The sequence below is a fragment of the Dreissena polymorpha genome, chromosome 7 (assembly GCF_020536995.1).
Source record: "Dreissena polymorpha isolate Duluth1 chromosome 7, UMN_Dpol_1.0, whole genome shotgun sequence".
Taxonomy (NCBI): Eukaryota; Metazoa; Mollusca; class Bivalvia; order Myida; family Dreissenidae; genus Dreissena; species Dreissena polymorpha.
Window position 1 is genome coordinate 77744977 of NC_068361.1, and position 19812 is coordinate 77764788.

At 38.2% G+C, this 19812-nt stretch overlaps 1 protein-coding gene across 3 annotated transcripts in view; it reads right to left on the reverse strand.

The window, feature by feature from the left end:
• Positions 1 to 650: 650 nt before the first annotated feature.
• Positions 651 to 19812, reverse strand: part of LOC127837699 (abnormal spindle-like microcephaly-associated protein homolog) — a 37685-nt gene continuing 18523 nt past the window's right edge. For all 3 annotated transcript variants that reach the window (XM_052364973.1, XM_052364974.1, XM_052364975.1), the window contains exons 8-22: positions 19422 to 19552; positions 18888 to 19063; positions 18210 to 18343; positions 17139 to 17327; positions 16453 to 16565; positions 14245 to 14437; positions 13438 to 13511; positions 13090 to 13290; positions 12338 to 12532; positions 8700 to 12086; positions 7269 to 7460; positions 5784 to 5976; positions 5329 to 5483; positions 2349 to 2498; positions 651 to 1465 (exon numbers count right to left, since the gene is read on the reverse strand). In XM_052364973.1, the coding sequence (XP_052220933.1) occupies positions 1196 to 1465; positions 2349 to 2498; positions 5329 to 5483; positions 5784 to 5976; positions 7269 to 7460; positions 8700 to 12086; positions 12338 to 12532; positions 13090 to 13290; positions 13438 to 13511; positions 14245 to 14437; positions 16453 to 16565; positions 17139 to 17327; positions 18210 to 18343; positions 18888 to 19063; positions 19422 to 19552 (5753 nt within the window). In that variant the 3' untranslated portion in view covers positions 651 to 1195. The remainder of the gene's footprint in view (positions 1466 to 2348; positions 2499 to 5328; positions 5484 to 5783; positions 5977 to 7268; positions 7461 to 8699; positions 12087 to 12337; positions 12533 to 13089; positions 13291 to 13437; positions 13512 to 14244; positions 14438 to 16452; positions 16566 to 17138; positions 17328 to 18209; positions 18344 to 18887; positions 19064 to 19421; positions 19553 to 19812) is intronic.

Sequence of the window (19812 nt, forward strand, 5' to 3'; positions counted from 1 at the left end):
CAATAATAGAGTGGAACAATCTGGAAGTGTAGTGCGCACAGACACAGTTGGCAGGTTCAGGTCAACTGCCCTTCAGCGGCATTAACCACCCTCTTTACCATTGCGCCAACGCCGAAAGGCCTTGCAACGTACCCAACCAAATCCAGAACCATTCATGGTTAGGGCTGCTCGCTTGTAACTGGTTACTTTTTCCAGATTCTCACTGTTCATGCCTTATTTTGACCTCATTTCTGAAGGTAGCGAGCGATGTGGTTCTTGCGTCTTGCACATCTGGTCATATCAGTGAACAGCTGTGTCAAGTCATTTCTAAATCCATCTGACAAATGGATGGGCAAGTAAGAAAGCAAACAAGCTATATTTCTACAATAAAATGTAATTGATCTCATACCTAAATGTATGAACTTGAATGCGGCCATGTGGATCTTAATCACAACATGCAGCGTCATGAAAGCTAAAGTGTGCAAAGTTATTTAAAAATCCTTAATTGCATGTGGACAGAAAAGTCAAAACATTTTTGGGAAAAAGATTCATATAGACCGCAACCACATCAATGACCTTTGTCTTGTTACGCAGCTTTCATTACTGTCGTTATCAGGAGAACATGAAAACACATTATGAATAATTTTATGTTAAAGAACATACAACACAAATAACGATTTTCAGATTATTTATTGCAATAATTTAAGATTCCATATTTTAATAATCATAAACAATTCCAATAGTGTTTATTTCAAACTGGAATATGTAAGCAGTTATGACTTTATATGATCCAAATAATAGTAGAAAGAAAACTGAATTTATGGTAAGGAAGATACACATATAAATTTAAAATCATGATTATGTTAAAAAGAATTTCATACAAAGAGAATGTACAAGAAGTAAAAGCTTGACACATAAAAGTGAAAAGAGTGGAAGAACAAAGTAACAATTACAGAAACATTCATATTGACAAATACAGACAGATACATCAGACAACACACATCCATGTAAAGTGTGCGGTTGCAAGATCAATTTGGGAATAACCAACATTCCGTACAGAGTTCATAAAATTTTCAAACATATAACCTTCTGTGCAAAGTAAATCACATAGCATATACATACATGTATACAGAATTTACCATTTGACATAATGACATCAATTGCAGCGCTCAAATCACAACAAAGCCATATTTAAATCCGAATCTAGTAAAAGAGTTCAACATTTGGTCTGAATTCCAAGATTTCCAAGCACAAAGTTTATAGCTTTGAGCGGACTGTCAAAATCTTGCATTTTGTCTTTTTGCAGAGACCAGTCAGGCTTGATTTTTTGTTTCTTAACTGGAGAGCGGATCATTAATGTAGAGTTGAGTGTTGAGTTAATGCGGGCTTTCGTCACCCTCTGCGTCTCCTCCAACTTGTGTTTACGAGCCGTTAAGGCCTGGATGCTTCGCAACTTTTCAACACATTTCTTGTCCTCCATTATAGCCTAGAATAAAGGAATGGACATTAAAACCACTTAAAACACATAAAACACAAATAATTATTTTGACGGTAAATTTGTTAAATTTAAAAATAGAGATTTGTAACAAACATGACCAATATGACTACACAGACATGTCAGCTTTGTTTATGAGCAAATAATGTGTGAATTTCTTGTGGAGAAAAAGTGTCTTGATAATATGCACTTGATTGAGAGAAAAAAATTGATAGCATATTTCAAGTTTAAATTTAGGCCATTAAAAAAAAAGTAACATTTTCTGCGGGCTAAGCAACCATCTGTCAGCCACTCAAATAAACCAACCTGTCTGCTGTGTAGTTACAGATCTTCCTTAGACACATACCAATTCCTGATCTGACTTCACATACAGTTTACAACACAGGGGCCCGTCTTATCAAACTTCGTACGACATTCTCACCTTAGGATGCAACTTTCGAAGCGCCATACATATGTAACCGTCACTTTTATAATTACTTTGTTGAACATTTCCATTTATTTCCAAAAGTAGCTGTTAGATATGCTTTATATATGAAGCATACAGATCATAATCACTTATATTTTTAAATTACAAAATTCAATCGTAAGTTAACATTGTCGTACGATCTTTGATAAGACGGACCCCAGGACTGAAGTATGTTGACTCAAACTTCTGCAGTTTATACTTTTGCACAACTGAGCTTTATTAAAGCCTTTACTATATTATATCCATGCCTTTTGTAAGTCAACAAGAATACCTCAAAGAGAATTAGCCATTACTTTTCTTCGAGCCTGGTTGGTGGATGTGTCAAAACTTAGCAAAATACAACACTCTTCAATTTCACAGAATCCCTGCGATATACAAGGAGCTAGTACACAACTGTTGTACACTTACTTGCTTGCACGTCATGTCGAGACTGAGGATGCCCAACAGGGTACACAGCTTGGTGAAGATGGCCACCTTCTCCCTGTAGATGCTCATGAGTTCCACCAGCACCCCCAGCCCTCCCTCCTCACTAGACACTCTGCCACGGGTCTTCTCGTACTGAAACAACACACACACATATATTGTACACACTTCCACCAGTCTTCTAATACTGAAAGAACACACACACATATATTGTACACACTTTCATAAGTCTTCTAATACTGAAGCAACACACACACACACACATATTGCACACACTGCCACGGGTCTTCTCAGACTGAAACAACACACACACAAACACACATATTGCACACACTGCCACGGGTCTTCTTATACTGAAGCAACACACACACATATATTGCACACACTGCCAAGGGTCTTCTCAGACTGAAACAACACACACACACACACACACACACATATTGCACCCACTGCTACGGGTCTTCTCAGACTGAAACAACATACACACACATATCGCACACACTGCCACGGGTCTTCTAATACTGAAGCAACACACACACACACATATATTGCACACACTGCCACGGGTCTTCTAATACTGAAGCAACACACACACATATTGCACACACTGCCACGGGTCTTCTCAGACTGAAACAACACACACACACACATATTGCACACACTGCCACGGGTCTTCTCAGACTGAAACAACACACACACACACACACACACACATATTGCACACACTGCCACGGGTCTTCTAATACTGGAGCAACACACACACACACACACATATTGCACACACTGCAGTGCCACAGGTCTTCTCAGACTGAAACAACACACACACACATATATTGCACACACTGCCACGGGTCTTCTCAGACTGAAACAACACACACACACTGCACATAACACAGATGTGCCTACAGTTGACCCCAAGCTGATCAGGGATGACACTTTTTGCTTAATTAGATGGGATTTATGTTTACAAGAGACTTCTTTTAAACAAAAAAATCCATAAAAGTGGAAAATCAGAGGGGGTAATCACGTGATAGTCAAGATGGCGATGTCCATACCGAGACAGTTATTTTTCGCCGTTTTATACCCTTTATTACTACTGTTTATTTTTTTAATGACGCTCACTTTCCAGCCATATCAGTAAAAAGATGATTAACGTTCATTTCATATTTAATTCGCTTTATATCTTGACTTTACTCCCCGCAAATTTTCTTAGTTGAGCCCTAATTAGGTCATCCCGCTAAGAAATTTCGCACCGAGTAAATTCTAGATACTGTGAAACCATTATTAATCGTCAAGCATTAATTTTCATAAATTTCGTCAGTCGACCGATCGGCGAATTTAAGATCCTAACGAACAATCATGCTCTATGTTTGAACAAAAACAAACACTAAGTTGAACAATATTTTAAAACTTTACCGTAGACATGAGGCACTAAATTCCAACATAATCCATGCACATATTCACTGCTGTTTCGTAATCAAGATTAATCCGGTTTTGACACAAAGGGATGTAGATTACACAAGGTACTTAACTGACACGTGACACTTCTTTAAAACGGGTGTGCAGTACAGCTGTATCGAATGCGTTGACTTCGTTTATGTAGAATGGTAATGAATTAGCGCTAATTGTTTATAACTTTATTACCCATTAGGTGCATTGTGTTTTTCAGGGGTGTTGCATATTAGCCATCACGCAGTGAATGCCGATGAAAGACAATAAACCAAATGAAAAGATGCCGATGTGTGATCAACATGCGTATTTATCACAAATTAATAAAGAATATTTTAATTGCTGTTTGCTGTTTGATTGTTTGCGTTTAACCACACTTATTACTATTTTATATGTATCAATTTATTAATTTTTAAATTATTGACATTATTGATTTATATACCGGTAGTTTACTTTTTAAGAACAAACACACACATAGAGTTTATAATTTTAATGTTGATATCAGAATAAAAAAGCATATTATTTGAAAAAAAAACACTTAACAATCTGGAACCTCTTTCGTATAACACAAACAGTTTTAAAACGGTATTGACAGCATTTTAATTAAAATCATACCAACTAGAACACATACCCAAGAAAATAAACAAAAGTGACTAGTTTGATTTGCTTGCAAAAAAATACTTCATTTCATTTAGGGAGCAAAAAAACTGGAAACAACATTGTTTCATCAACACAACATGGACAATTACCACGATTTTTCGCAACTGCGATTGATCGCGAATATGTATTACACACAAATCGGATATTGACTGACGCATTTTTTTTAAATTCAATATCAGAAATTGGCGAATTTAAGTGCTGACGAAATCGTCATTTTTATAAAAATGACGAAATGTTGTGCTGTCGAAAATTAATGGTTTCACAGTATACAGCGAATATTACTATGAAATAAAAGCCAGTAACTTTCTTCCTAATATGGCTGGAAAGTAAGCAGAATAAAAAAAGTAGTACAAGTAATACAGGGTGTAAAATGGCGAAAAATACCTGCCTCGGCATGAACATCGCCATCTTGTTTGTCACGTGATTACCCCCTCTGATAAATGCCATCCTTTGATTAGCCTGAGGGGACTGCACATGCATCAAACCCTGTTTTCCTAAAGAGCCACTCATATACTAGTACATTTATTTTTTATAAACAAGATTTACATTTAAAACATAAATATCTCCATACTTAAAACTACACTGACTGTAGTATAAAGAAAACTTTCCCATGCTTGAAATTGGTCCAATCTTAGTTATTTTTTGCAATAGCTTATTCTACAGCACCTATTACCACAAGCAAATGATGACTTCAACATAAATGCAATAAATTGAGCATGCAATTCTTTCAATTATGAATAAAGCATACCTGTGCAATGTTACAGCTTTACGAATGTTTAGAATGAACTTTTTTTCCCTAAATTAATGATAAATATATAAAATAAACAGTTTATGTTCACTATAATTTGTTTCATACCTTTGCAAGGTTGAGGAGTACGCTGATGGTGTACTTGATAAGGTCCATGTGAGCCACACTACGGTTGCAGCCCTGCAGTAGTCGATACAGCACAGAGATGGCATTGGTGGCCACAATCCTCTCACAGCACATCCATGACAACCGTGTGGCAACATCTGAAACACAATACCACACTGAGTATAAGATATTAGAGCTACACAATGAAATCACTGTAGAAACCTTCAGCACAAAGCAGAACTATACAGCTGGATTTTCATTTTAAATAACACCAAACATAACAAGCAGTTTTTTTACACAATGTGAACTGCCACAGTTTTGATCATATTGTAAACAGTTCACAATTGTGGGCCTAGATACCTAACCATACTGAAAACACAAACATATCGAATATACATCACAGCAATCAAACTGATTTTCTCTTAGTTTTCTGCAAGGTTCAGCCTACCGGTACGTACCAAGGTCCATGAGAGCCTTCTGCACCTGTGAGAGATGCTTGTATCGTAGCAAGAAGTCCAGGGCGGAAGTGGTGCGGTTGGCCAGCTTCTTCTCCTCAGTGGCCGCTGCCGTGGCTACCCGCACACGAGCTCGCACCAGAGCCACCTGCCTGCTGGTAGAGTCCCGCCGCACACAGTGACCTCGCCACATGGACTGCATATAATAAGCATCGCTCTGACTAAACGGGATTTACTGCATGGGCTTAGTGTCTCTCAGATTTACCTTTGCAGTCTGTACAAGCTATAGGCGGATGACACTTTCCCCTTAAACTGAATTTTTGCTATGAACAGACTCACTTTCAACAAACAAGTCCATAAAAGCCGAAAGTGTCGTGCCTGACTAGCCAGTGCAGACTACAAAGGCTAATCTAGGACAGCACTTTATGCACATGTTTTAAGCCCCCTTTTTCCAGAGCGCCGCTTACATGAATTGAGAAATGCAGAACTGATTGTTTTGTCAATTAAAGGATGATTTTCAGGGCAATAGATAAAGGTTGAAGTGAAGGTTAAGTGAAATTTGCGAATAGAAGTAATCATAGGTTTATATATAACTTAAAATTTTTGCATATTGATGCACTAATAGGCAAACACAACACATAACAAGAGATGTGATCGTCAGAAACACAATGTCCCCTATTACGCCCATTTGAAAAATATATTATTATTTTTTACCTTTGACCTTGAAGGCTGACCTTGACCTTCCACCACTCAAAATGTAGAGCTTCATGAGAACGCCGCTTTGACATTATTTTTTTTTTTACCTTTGACCTTGAAGGATGACCTTGACATTGAACTTCCACAACTCAAAAAGTGCAGCTTCATGAGAACGCCGCTTTGAATTTATATATATATATTTGTTTACCTTTGACCTTACAGGATGACCTTGACCTTGAACTTCCACCACTCAAAATGTGCAGCTTCATGAGATACACATGCATGCCAAATATCAAGTTGCTATCTTCAATATTGAAAAAGTTATGGCCAATGTTAAAGTTTTCGGACGGACAGATGCCATATATTTGGCATTTTACCTTGAAGGATTACCTTGACCTTTCACCACTCAAAATGTTCAGCTCCATGAGATACACATGCATGCCAAATATTTTTTGGAGTTTTTGGACGGACGGACAGACGCCATATATTAGACATTCGACCTTGAAGGATGACCTTGACCTTTCACCACTCAAAATGTGCAGCTCCGTGAGATGCACATGCATGCCAAATATCAAGTTGCTATCTTCAATCATGAAAAAGTAATGGCCATTAAAGTTTTCGGGCGGATGGATATACTGACTGACACACTGACGGACAGATCAACTGCTATATGCCACCCTACCGGGGGCATAAAAAACCTTATTCACAAACCAGTTTACAAGTTTTTCTATATATAACATTACAAACCAAAGGTTTTTAGTGAAGCGGAGCAAATAAAAACTCTTCAATTACCTGTAACTTTATGGCTGCCTTCCTTTTTCTCATATTGCCAACCTCTGCCAGCCAGCGTTTGACAGCCTTCTGTATCAAGCGCGCAGCAAAGTCCCTCCTGGCAATCCATGAACGAACGCAGGCCTGCAGCTTTCTCAATCGCTCTACAGTCCGCAGGTATCGTACACGTTCCAGTTGACTTCTCATCCAGTTCTATAGAGAAATATGTACATGGTGATTGTTACATCAAGATTGAATTTTTTTTAAATTAAAAAAAAAGAAATGTCTTCATATTTTCATTCTAAATACTTGTCTTATAAACTCTTACTTTAAGCAAAAAATAAAGGTTTGTTAACAAATTGCAAATATCAAAATGCTGCTATGTTGATTAAACACTTTTGCCAGCTATGGAGGCCCGTGTGGTAACGATTCATTTACTGATATCAACAAGTCTTAGGCCAAAATTAGGACAATGTCAAAATGAGGTCAGCTGATATGAGTGTGCTGAGTGTAAGCATGGAAGTATAAAAGCTTTTAAGTACACTGTAAGTAGTACTTATGCTAATTGAACAGTCAATTTGGGTTAACCAAGAACATTTACCTTCTGCATTAGTTCTGTCCAGAACAAGATCCATGTCAAGATCGAAATAAGGTCAGATAATGTGGGCGAGTTGGGTTTTCATAGATAACATCCATGCAAACATAAGTGTTGTAGAAAGCACTAAAATGTGTCATTTTGGGTTAACCAATAATTTACCTATGTGGATGTCAAGGTCAAAATGAGGTCAGATAAAGTGAGTGTATTGAGTGTTCAATGAATTTATCCTTGTAAGAAAGCATTATTTTGAGTAAACTAAGAATATTCAGTTTGTTATTGAGTTAAAAACAAACGTAAATCAAGAGGAATGTACAAATGAGGTACGGCTGATGTGAATGTCCATGCAAGAATCAAAGCTTAGTCTCAAGTAATATTGATACAAGACGAAAGACATTATCTAGGCTTAAAGTTTTATGAATGGACCAACGGAAAAACAGAAAGGCAAATCGTTATACGACTCTATGCATCTGTAGATTCTGGGGCCATTGAAATCGGTTAATGCTGCAGGTTTTGGACATGTATTCAAAGAGGCTTGTTCACAGATTGGCACATATTTTAAAGTTTGTCAGCAAATGCCTTTTTGATAAAACAAAAACAGCAGAAACATTTGAAATTATTTAATGGTTTTTCATTTATAATGCTTCATAATTTTAATTTTAAATGAATATTATTCATAAACAAAAATATATTTTTTTAATATCAAAGTACTTTGTTAAAATTATTTTGCTACCTGACGTAAATTGATCTTTAATTTGTTTGAATATGTGCCAAACTAATAAGAAAACTTAAATTTTCACATTATGTGAACAAGTTCCTATATCATTTGCTCAATCTTGGAACCATAAGATTATTACCTGAATAATGAGGATACAATGAAGCCTTTCCTTGGCAAGAGTCATCACACGGTGTTTTCTGTAACTGCGCTGGATGCGAGCTGCAGCAAGGTGCACCTTGATTACCACGGCAACCCTGGTTAGGTACACCTCCCTCTCCCACAGCCTTGTCTCTCTCAAACCTTCAAGTACCTGCCGAGCACGGTACATTCTAATCTGGCCCTGTATCTTAACAGCTGAAGACCTGATTTTCCGGTAGTCTGATCTGAAAAGAACCATTCTAATAAAGGCCTGGATTTTTATTGCAGCTCTGATTCTAGCAGTGTGATGTCTAGCAAGGTTGCCTCTATGCCTGGCCTGCAGAGCCATCACAGCGTCTCGAAGCCTGTGGTACTGCAACACTTGCCCACGACAGGCGAGCTCTGCCCTCCAGTGTCTCTGTAGGATGCAAGCAGCACTGTGCTGTATTTGGTATTGGCTCCTGGCAACATGGCCCCTGTACCAAGCTTGGATTGTAATGGCAGCTTTTCTTTCTTTGAGATATTTTTTCCTTTGTTGAATCATTTTGTACTTTGCCTGAATTATAACAGCTGCTGCCTTTATTAATAAAAATTTTCTCCTTTGCAATTTTGAGTGTTGCTTAGCTCTGACGCGTACCTGGCACAAAATAACTGCTTTTCTCAGGTTCTGATAAGCATTTCTTGCATACCACTTTCTGAAGAGTGTCTGAATTACTGTTGCTGCATTATTTTCCATGCACTTCTGTTTTCTGACTTTATATCCTCTGAATGTTGCTTGTATAGCTGTAGCTGCAGAATGGCTATGCTCTAACAATACTTTGTAGGCTCTTCTAACGCGGCATGTTCGAATATAACTCTGGATAACTATGGCAGCTGATCGTAACTTCAAATAGTGGCTCCTGTGGATCATTTTCCTGGCATAAGATTGGATTCGTACGGCAGCAGCCCTTTGCTGTAGGAACTTTCCCCTCAGTTCTTTGGTTATAAGATAACCTCTCCATCTTCTTTGTAAATTGATGCAAGATTTTTTCATATTTTCATACTGATCTCTTTGCCTTTTCATAGCCAAATGTGCTTTTATTTTGCTCTGAATTGTGATGGCTGCTACTTTGCAAGCTTTAAAATTCTGAACAGCTTGATACCTTCTGAAGTGTGCCTGAATCTTCCTGGCTGCAATCTTTTTTTGTTGAAAGCATTTTCTTACCATGTAACCTCTATACAAACGTTGAACAGTTACAGCAGCATTCAAGCGCTTCTTTCTAAACAGCCAGCCTCGACATACGGCTTGAATTTTCACTGCTGCTGATCTCAACATAAGGTACTTCTGCCTACAAAAAAGTCTGCGAATAGCACTTTGTATCCTGATGGCAGCCAGTCGTTGGGACTGATAAGCAGAGGACAGTTTGGCACATGCCACCCTTGCTCTCCAGTGTTTCTGCAGAACATGAGCTGCATTGCGATATTGCAAGTACCTCTGTCGCGCTAACTGACCTTTGAACATTGACTGTATTTTCACAGCAGCTTTCTTGCATGTGACAAACTGCTTTCTGCTCTTCAGCATTCTGAACTGTGATTGAATAAAGAGGACAGAAGAGTATACTTTCAAATACGATTTCCTTTGTAGCTTGCCTGCCAGGTTTGCTCTGTATACTTGCTGGCACAGCACAGTGGCTGCTTTGAGTTTTTGAAACCTGTTTCTCTCTGCAAAGGCCTTGAATCTCGCCTGGATGACAGTGGCTGCCCTGTGTTCAGATTGAAGCTGCTTCCTCACCATGTGACCCCTGAAAGCTGCCTGTATCATCATAGCTGCAGCATGACTGTGTGCTAGAACAACTCTGTAGGCTTTCTGGACTCTCCAGCTTCTAACATGACTCTGTATCACTATGGCTGCTACTTTCATCCTCTGATATTTGGATCTTTGAATCTGGCCTCTAACAGAAGCCTGAATCTTTAGCACAGCAGCCCGCTGTGCAAGAAACTCCTTTCTCAGCGTTCTGGTTTTTACCAAACCCCTCCAAAACTTCTGTATAACAATGCAGGACCTTTTTAGAGATGTGTAAGTCTGTTGCTGAGCTCTCATGGCTACATGTGCTCTCACTCTTGACTGAATGATTGAAGCTGCCTTTCTTAACATATTAAACTTCTGTCTAGCCAGACACATCCTGTAATATGCTTGAACTTTCATGGCAGCCATTTGACTCTGTCTTGCAACTTTTCTCACTATGTGTCCTCTGTAGATACGCTGAATAGTGAGAGCTGCGTTGTGTCTCTGCTTTCGATACAAGTAACCTCGACATTGGGCCTGAATTGTTACAGTTGCAGAGTGCATTGATAAATATTTTCTTTTGCACACTGAGCCTCTGTAAGCACTCTGTATTTTGATAGCAGCATTCTTCTGTTTCTGGTACAAATCAAACTGCCTCCTGCCAGAGATGGTTGCTCTCCAGTATAATTGGATCACCATGGCAGCTGTTCTACATCTCTTGAAAGCATGTTGGGCTCTATGGCACCGGAACCAGGCTTGCAGTTGAACTGCTGCCTGTTTACATGCTTTAAAATGCCTTTGGGATTTCCACTTCCTGAAATGTGATTGGATCTTAACAGCAGCTTGTTTCTGTAGCAAAAACTCTTGTCTCTGAACAGTTCCAATGCATTTTGCCCTGTACAGCTGTTGGCAAGTGCAGACTGCATTAACCAGTTTCTGGAACCTTTTCCTCTCTGCAAAGGCCTTGAATCTCGCCTGGATGACAGTGGCTGCCCTGTGTTGAGATTGAAGCTGCTTCCTCACCATGTGACCCCTGAAAGCTGCCTGTATCATCATAGCTGCAGCATGACTGTGTGCTAGAACAACTCTGTAGGCTTTCTGGACTCTCCAGCTTCTAACATGACTCTGTATCACTATGGCTGCTACTTTCATCCTCTGATATTTGGATCTTTGAATCTGGCCTCTAACAGAAGCCTGAATCTTTAGCACAGCAGCTCGCAGTGAAAGAAACTCCTTTCTCAGCGTTCTTGTTTCGACCAAACCCCTCCAAAACCTCTGCACTGCAATAGAGGATTGCTTCAAAGATTGAAAAGTCAGTTTATCCTTTTTCATGGCTGTTTGTGCCCTGTACCAGCATTGAATTACTCTTGCAGCATTAGAACTCTTCTTCAAATGTTTGCGGACCAGGAAGCCCCTGAAAAAGGCCTGTATTTTGGCAACTGCAGCTGTTTTCCAAGAAAGCTCTTTGCGAGCCTTGTAGCCACGATATACGCGCTGAATGGTTGTCGCTGATTCACATTTCGCTTTTCTGTACAGATAACCTCTACAACAAGCCTGTACATTTATTATGGAGGCTTTCATCTGCAGGAACTGACGCCTGAACAAGTACCGTTTGATTGCCACCTATAACAATAAAATTGGAAGTAACTTATTTATTTGTTTACAAGATATGTTATTTAAAATGGCAAAATTTCAGAGAAATAAAGACATATACTAACAGTGATCTCAATTTATTGTATAAGGCTACATGTACCCAGTATATTTAAAAAATAATCACAGATGGAGAATTGATAATATGATAAGCTATTGTGTAATTGTCTTTCTTTATGGTCAATATCTAAAGGGAGCGATGCAATATTATAAAACACTCTTACCTGAAGAAGTTTTACAGCTGAGATTTGTTCCTGCATGGCCAGTTCCATTCGCAGCTGTTTGGCCAGTTTTCTGTCCTTGTAACCCCTCCAAACCTTCTGTATGCTCAAAGCAGCTGCATTCTGTCTTGCCTGGCGGCGAGATTTTAAAAATGCTCGCACTGCACGCTGCATAACCATCACTGCATTAGTCTTCTCCTGCAGATTAATAAATCCATTATGAAATCAATATTTTTCAGTAAAAATGAAACCCTCTATCATCTTACTTTCTGATCTTCCTAGGAAAAAAAGAACAAAGGAAGTTACATGGCAACGCCACAAACGTTTTCAATGTTTTAGTTATTAATCTAATTTAACAGTTTGTCACAGACAAAGCCGCAGTCACCTATTCAATGAAATTTTTTGGAGTTAAAACAGGATCTCTATAAGTTTCATTAAGCTTAGTACTTTTAGTTATGGCAGAATACAGATTGTTGTTTTCAAATTACTTTTGCAATCAAAGCAACTGCAAAGCAACCACTCTTTTGGTCTGATATCCACCTTACTAAAATACTTTTTTTTTACAATTTATCACAGGATCAAGATTTTTCTTATGGGCAGACAGTTACACCAGTAAGTTGCGCAATATGAAGTTAGATATTCAAGAAGGCTTTTTACAAACACAATTTAGCTCAAAACCTACCTCCAAACTCAAGTTAATGAGCAGAAAACATTAAGGCAACTTCCACACATCGCCATCACCAAACTTGTATTACCTTAAGTTCGAGTTCACGTTTCCTCATTTGGTAAGCCCTCCAGGCATGCTGTATGAGCCTTGCGGCACGAGACTCATGGCGGATGTCCAGCAGGCGGGCACACAGGTAGAGTAGGTAAGTCACAACCACCTTCTCGTCTGGGATCGTGTTGGACATGTCTGACCAGTGCAACATCATAGGCACACCTCCCAGCTCCTTCACCTATGGGCAAAAAAAGCTGTGTAGTAATTCTATACTCATGTCCTTCTAATTAAGATGCCATAACAATTGTGTATGATTTAAAATGTGATATAACTGAGGACCAAAATAATAATCCTTTTAACAATTCAGGATACATTCTATACTTACTTTTTCTGAAAGCAATTTGAAGTTTTCTTTGTCGTTGTTAATCAGTTTTTCAAAGACTTCAGGATCTTGCATTTCTGAAGACATTATGCAAGTATTGAAACATGCACACACAAGTATATAACATGAAAAACTAAACAAAAAAAATTGCCCTTCAAGAATTGTTCTGTATTTGTAGAATGTCAATTTGCTGCCTTTTAGATGTTTAATTATAATAAATGTAAATTAATCCATCTACCGGTAGTTTCTGTCTGAAAATTATTGTAATTTGGTCTCTTTCTATATAAAGTGTCGAAAACCGCTGAAACTAACAAATAATTATTTCACTTCTTTTAAAGGCAAAAAAAAAGAGTGACAAATAAATTACATTTAATATATATGTCTTGAAATATTTGTTACATATGAAGCCTGACAAGGGGACCCAAACAAATCCAGTCTCTTTGATCTCCCTTTGGCTTAAATATCTCTTTGCCAAATAATCTATGAATTTTGATTGTCTTATTAATGTGGCCATTTTATGGGGTTTCTTGAAGCAAACCTGTAGACAAGCAGACTTGTCTTTAACTTGATCTATAAATGTGTAGCAAATGGCTTATTCAAGCCCAACTCTGAGACAATGGTGCCTCATGCATGTGCTTCAAGTGAAGTCTGCACAGGCTAATCATGGACAGCACTTTCCACTGGATTTTTGCTAAGAAGAGACTTCCTTAAATTGAAAAATACCATAAAAGCTGAAAGTGCTGTCTCTGATTAGCATGTGTGGGCAGAACTTTACACTTATGACTTAAGCCCTGTTTTCCCTTTCTGTACCTCCAAACACAGCAGCGCTGCTGGTGCTGTCATTGAGGCTGCAGTCCTGGGATCCCCTCCTCTCCAGCTCTTCCAGATGGGACACTGTGGTCTGCTGGGCAATGGAGCCCAGGGGCAGCAGGCCAGGGTGGTAGAAGTGCACAATGTGGCACAGGGCACGACCATCAGAGAAAGACACAGTGAAGTTCTCTACCTAAAATTATACACACAAACATTGGGCTGAAGTCAAATATGTGAGAAATTGCATGTTGTTAAAATCTGCAAAATTGAAAATGTCATACTCAAACTAACGATGAAAATATGTTTCCATAAATTTTAAATTAAGCTTTTGAAAATTAACTTCAGTAGTCTTCATCTATCACTTTGATGTTTAAATCACAGTTTTAACGAAAAATGACAATCTTTCTGAAGACAGTTGGTGTAATAAAGTGGAATATCTTTATAAACAGAGATATCTGTAACTGAAACATGTATGCCCCTCAAATGTATTGCAAGTCTCAATAAATCTATCTTTTCGATAGTTTAAAAATGGTTTAAAGACCGATTGGTGAAGCGTGATATACCCCACTTCTTAAACAAGAGCACCGCCTTGCGGGTGCAGACCGCTCATCTATTTTCTTTTTAAAGGTGAAGGGACTCTCATTTTCAATCACAAAGGAGGGAGGGGTGGAGTGAAGAGGGGTGTATAGTGTGGGAGTGTGGACATTTAATACATTATTTTCAAAAAATTCGAAAAAAAATAAATCGGGGGGGGGGGGGGGGGGGGGGGGGGGGGGGGGAACGACGGTATAGTGTGAGGGGTGTGGTGGTCATTATTGAGATGATCTTAAAAAAAAAATATTAGGGGGGGATTCAAGTGGGGGGGGGTGGGGGGGGGTTGTGATTCTTGGGTGCGATGGTTGGACGATATTTCAAAGTGTTTGTTAACAGTTTCAAAAAAAAAAAATGGGGGTGGGGGGGGTGGGGGGGTGTTTAGTGTGCGGGTGTGGTGGTCATTTGTGAGATGATCTTAAAAAAAAAAAAAAAAAAAAGGGGGGGGGGGATTCGGGCACGGGGTATGGTTTGGGTGGAGTCTATTGTGGTATGTCAGGTAAGAGTCATTCATAGGTCAAGGTAAAATTCAACTTGCCAGGTACAGTAACCTCATGATAGTATGAAAGTATTTGAAGTTTGAAAGCAATAGCCTTGATAGTTAAGAAGTAAAGAGGATCGAAACACAAAATTTAACCATATATTCAAAGTTACTAAGTCAAAAAAGGGCCATAATTCCGTAAAAATGACAACCAGAGTTATGCAACTTGTCCTTTTACTGTACCCTTATGATAGTTTGCGAGTGTTCCAAGTATGAAAGCAATATCTATGATACTTTAGGGGTAAAGTGGACCAAAACACGAAACTTAATCAAATTTTCTATTTTCTAAGTATAAAGGGCCCATAATTCCGTCCAAATTCCAGTCAGAGTAACATAACTTTGCCTGCACAGTCCCCTTATGATAGTTAATAAGTGTTGCAAGTATGAAAGCAATAGCTTTGATACTGTAGGAATAAAGTGGACCTACATGTAAACACAAAACTTAACCAAATTTTCAATTTTCTAAGTATAAAAAGGGCCCATAATTCTGTCAAAATGCCAGTCAGAGTTACATTACTTTGCCTGCACAGTCCCCTTATGATAGTTAGTAAGTGTTGCAAGTATGAAAGCAATAGCTTTGATACTTACGGAATAAAATGGACCTTAACACAAAACTTAACCAAAATTTTAAATTTTCTAAGTATAAAAAGGGCACATAATTCTGTAAAAATGCACGCCAGAGTTATCTAACTTTGCCTGCCCAGTCCCCTCATGATAGTAAGTAAGTGTACCAAGTTTGAATGCAATAGCATTGATACTTTCTGAGAAAAGTGGACCTAAACGCAAAACTTTACCAAAATTTTCAATTTTCTAAGTATAAAAAGGGCACATAATTCTGTCAAATTGCACACCAGAGTTATCTTACTTTGCCTGCCCAGTCCTCTCATGATAGTAAGTAAGTGTACCAAGTTTGAATGCAATAGCATTGATACTTTCTGAGAAAAGAAGACCTAAACGCAAAACTTAACCGGACGCCAACGACGACGCCAAGGTGATGACAATAGCTCATAATTTTTTTTCAAAAAATAGATGAGCTAAAAATTGGCATCATAAATGGCCAATCTTAGTCCTCAAACCTTGATGTCAAAGTGAGCGCAGACAGCCCTACACCACTGCAGTAACAGGTTCAATCTGTTGTCCTGTGTATGAAGGTCTCCAATGATCGAATCACGACGAATTTCTTTTTCGACTGCAAACAGACTCAAGGTTGTATAATGCTTCATTACTATCAAAACAAAGCTTTCATGTAAATAATCAAAGAATGAGAAAAACAGGGTTTTTAAAGTATAGCATGCAATAAATTGGTAAGAACCATATTAAATAACAATTGTGTGTTACCTATAAAATTGCTAGTTACCAGTACAGATGTAATTTTTCTAATAAAGTCCAATGTACATTCATAACAGCAGCACTGACTTTGCTATCTAAGCTTTTCACTAGATTATTTTACCTCAGGCATGTTTCATCAAAGTATTTACAGCATGGTACTAGTTATCTCAGGGTCCAGTTTTTGAAGAGAGATGGACAGACAGACAGCAGGGTTTTCATACCCTTTGGTTAAAGAGTGGTAGGGGGCAAGATAAATTCAAGCCTGAATACTTATTTAATATTGTCAAGGATCAAAGTGGCTTATTAAGATTGTTTTTAGGCATAGACAGGCTTGTAACAATGAACAGGAATAATTTCATACCTCAAGCAAACAGTACAATGTCTTAAATTCTTTAACTGTTTAAAAAGGAAAGATTCACCAATAACCGCATACATGGCTTGAGAGCAGCCAAGGCAATGAGCCTGTGTTTGATGTGCAGGCTGCGTTCAAGGAGCCTCACTTCCTCCCTGAGCTGGTCCATGTTGACCAGCAAGGTGACCTGGAAGTGCAGGATCATGTGCCACAGAAGCTGCAGGGTGTGCTCACGATGACCCTCCACAATGTCACCGGGACTGGCCTTGCCTGGGGAGTAGGGGTAGACATCATGTAAAAACATGGGGAAGATTCAGAGAAAACCAGCCCACATTACATTACAACAGCAATAATGAGATTTACTGAAATAAGTGTTTCAAAGTGTTATGACTATCAGACAGACTTAGTTTGACCAAACGTTTTTGAGTGAAATTCCTTAACAGACCAAAATGACATTAAAACAAGATATGATCAAATACGGCATGGCTTCCCCCACATTCCATATCTGTCTAAACTTTCCACCTGTGCCAGAAACAAGCTGTTTAATGGCAAAATTTGACTCTTAGCCATTAAGTGTGACATTAACCTTTGAAGTAGAGAGTACATGCAATAGCCATTTCACAATGGTGGTCGTTTGTGGTAAATTATTATAATTTGCGTCATGAATCTCAAATTTACAGTTGGGACAAGCTGTTGAATGGCCATTTTACCTTTGAGCTTCAAAGTATGACCTTGAATTTGAGTTAGGGAGGCAGGTGTTACATGCGACACATGGTCTTATGATGCTTTACATTTTAAAATCCATCAACATATAGTAATTATTGCTAAAACAGGATTTTCAGGCTTTTTTATGGCCACATTTGACTTTTGACAACCTTTAAGGAAGGTCGATGGGTTTCACATGCAACACATTGTCTTGCAACGGGCAAGTCCATTGATTCATGGCAAAGACATGACCGAGACAAGAATTTTCTGATGAACATCTGGACACTCATACAGAAGTATAGTGTGATTGCTATATGCTGCCTTCTTGAAAGGGAGGTGGCCAATTAAATGAATATTTCTGGTTACGAATTGTTAAATATATAGATAATTTGTTGTGCTTTCTCATGTTCAGAGGGAGCGCTTTCACAGAATGAGTTCAAGTAGTACCCGTGTCCACCTGCTGGTCTGTTAGCACCTTGAACACCAGTTTCATGTTATGGACCTTCTGCAGTTTACTGATTGCTGGCATACGTAGACTGGCGCTGAGATCCCTCCGATCACACAGCATCTCCATCACACGCCTGAACATGTTTAAGTCAAAATAGAGATGCACCACATTTAATGTCCTTGCTGCACTGAATTAAGATGGCGATATAATTTGACTGTCAACAATATAGTTTGAAGCTGGGGAGAAGAATGACAATATTACATTCCATGTTTTATTCACAGATTTAAGTGGATGTATTTTGCATTCATGTTTATGAAATTTATAATGCTGTAGCAGAGGTTATTGTTATTAGTTATTGACAACCCTTCAAGATAATACTATAAATGTTTTAACCACTGCAGAGCCACTGCCGCAAATTTGCAAAACGAAGGTATTTAGTTCCCTATTCTCATTATTTCAATTTACATTTGACTTTCATTCTTTGTGAAATTAATTATATATTTATTCACACAAATGCATTCTTTAATTATATATAAATATATCCTTTGCCAGAGGATAAAAAGTAAAAGTGGCATATAATTTATTATTGTATTTAATATTTCTAAGAATAATCAGAAATTAATTTGGGACCAATAGAGTTAAGGAAGACTTGTATGACAAGGCATACAAACACCTACGTAAGTCTAACACCATCTCTCAGATCTACAGCCAACTTTTTCACCGCAAAATCAAACTCATCCAGGGCTGTCTGAGTGTAGGTCACTTTGTAGCCAAGGTAACCCAGGTGACGTGTGATGTCACCCTCACCAGAAAGGAAATCTCGAGAGATTTGGAGCAACAAGTCTTTGCTAGCCTGAAAAAATATAGCATCATAGACTGTGCTAATTTGCCAAAGAAGAAATATTAACAAGGCACTATTTCATAGCATTTTAATGATCAGAGGTGCAGCTAAGAAAATACTGTGGACATCACTTAAATGAATTCATGCAAACATTTGAGGAAAGAAAGCAATGAGAAAAATATATGCCCATAAAATTCACATGGTACTCATCAAACTAACTTTCTAATTTATATACTCATTCAAACAAAACATAATAATTTAGTTCATGACCACTGTGTTCTATCAGATCCTGGGTAAGAAACTAGTATTAGGATACTTGGAAAATCTACTCTTATAGACTGAAATATCAATAGTAGAATGCAGATGTTACCTTGAATTCCGAGTTTTTACAGAATAGGCAAGGGTTGTGGTCAATGAGCCGTTGCTGTTTGGCCTGATCCAGAAAGTACACCAGCATGAGGAACTTCTTTAGTGTGTGCTGGGCACTTGCCTCACCATAACCTGGAGGTATGATACAGTGAAACTTCTTAATCTACAAGTCCTGTATGAACACAGTACATATTTATTATCTACAATTATTTAGCTGATGCTTAGCTGTAATTTAATTTCAATTCAAATTTATTACCGGTATTAACTACTTAAAATAAACAAGACTATTGCCTACCGGCTCCACCATTGTCAGAAATTCCACCATTGTCAGATTTTTTTTATATTTTTTTTATATATTTGTTTCCATAGCAACCAGAATTTTTAACGTAGGA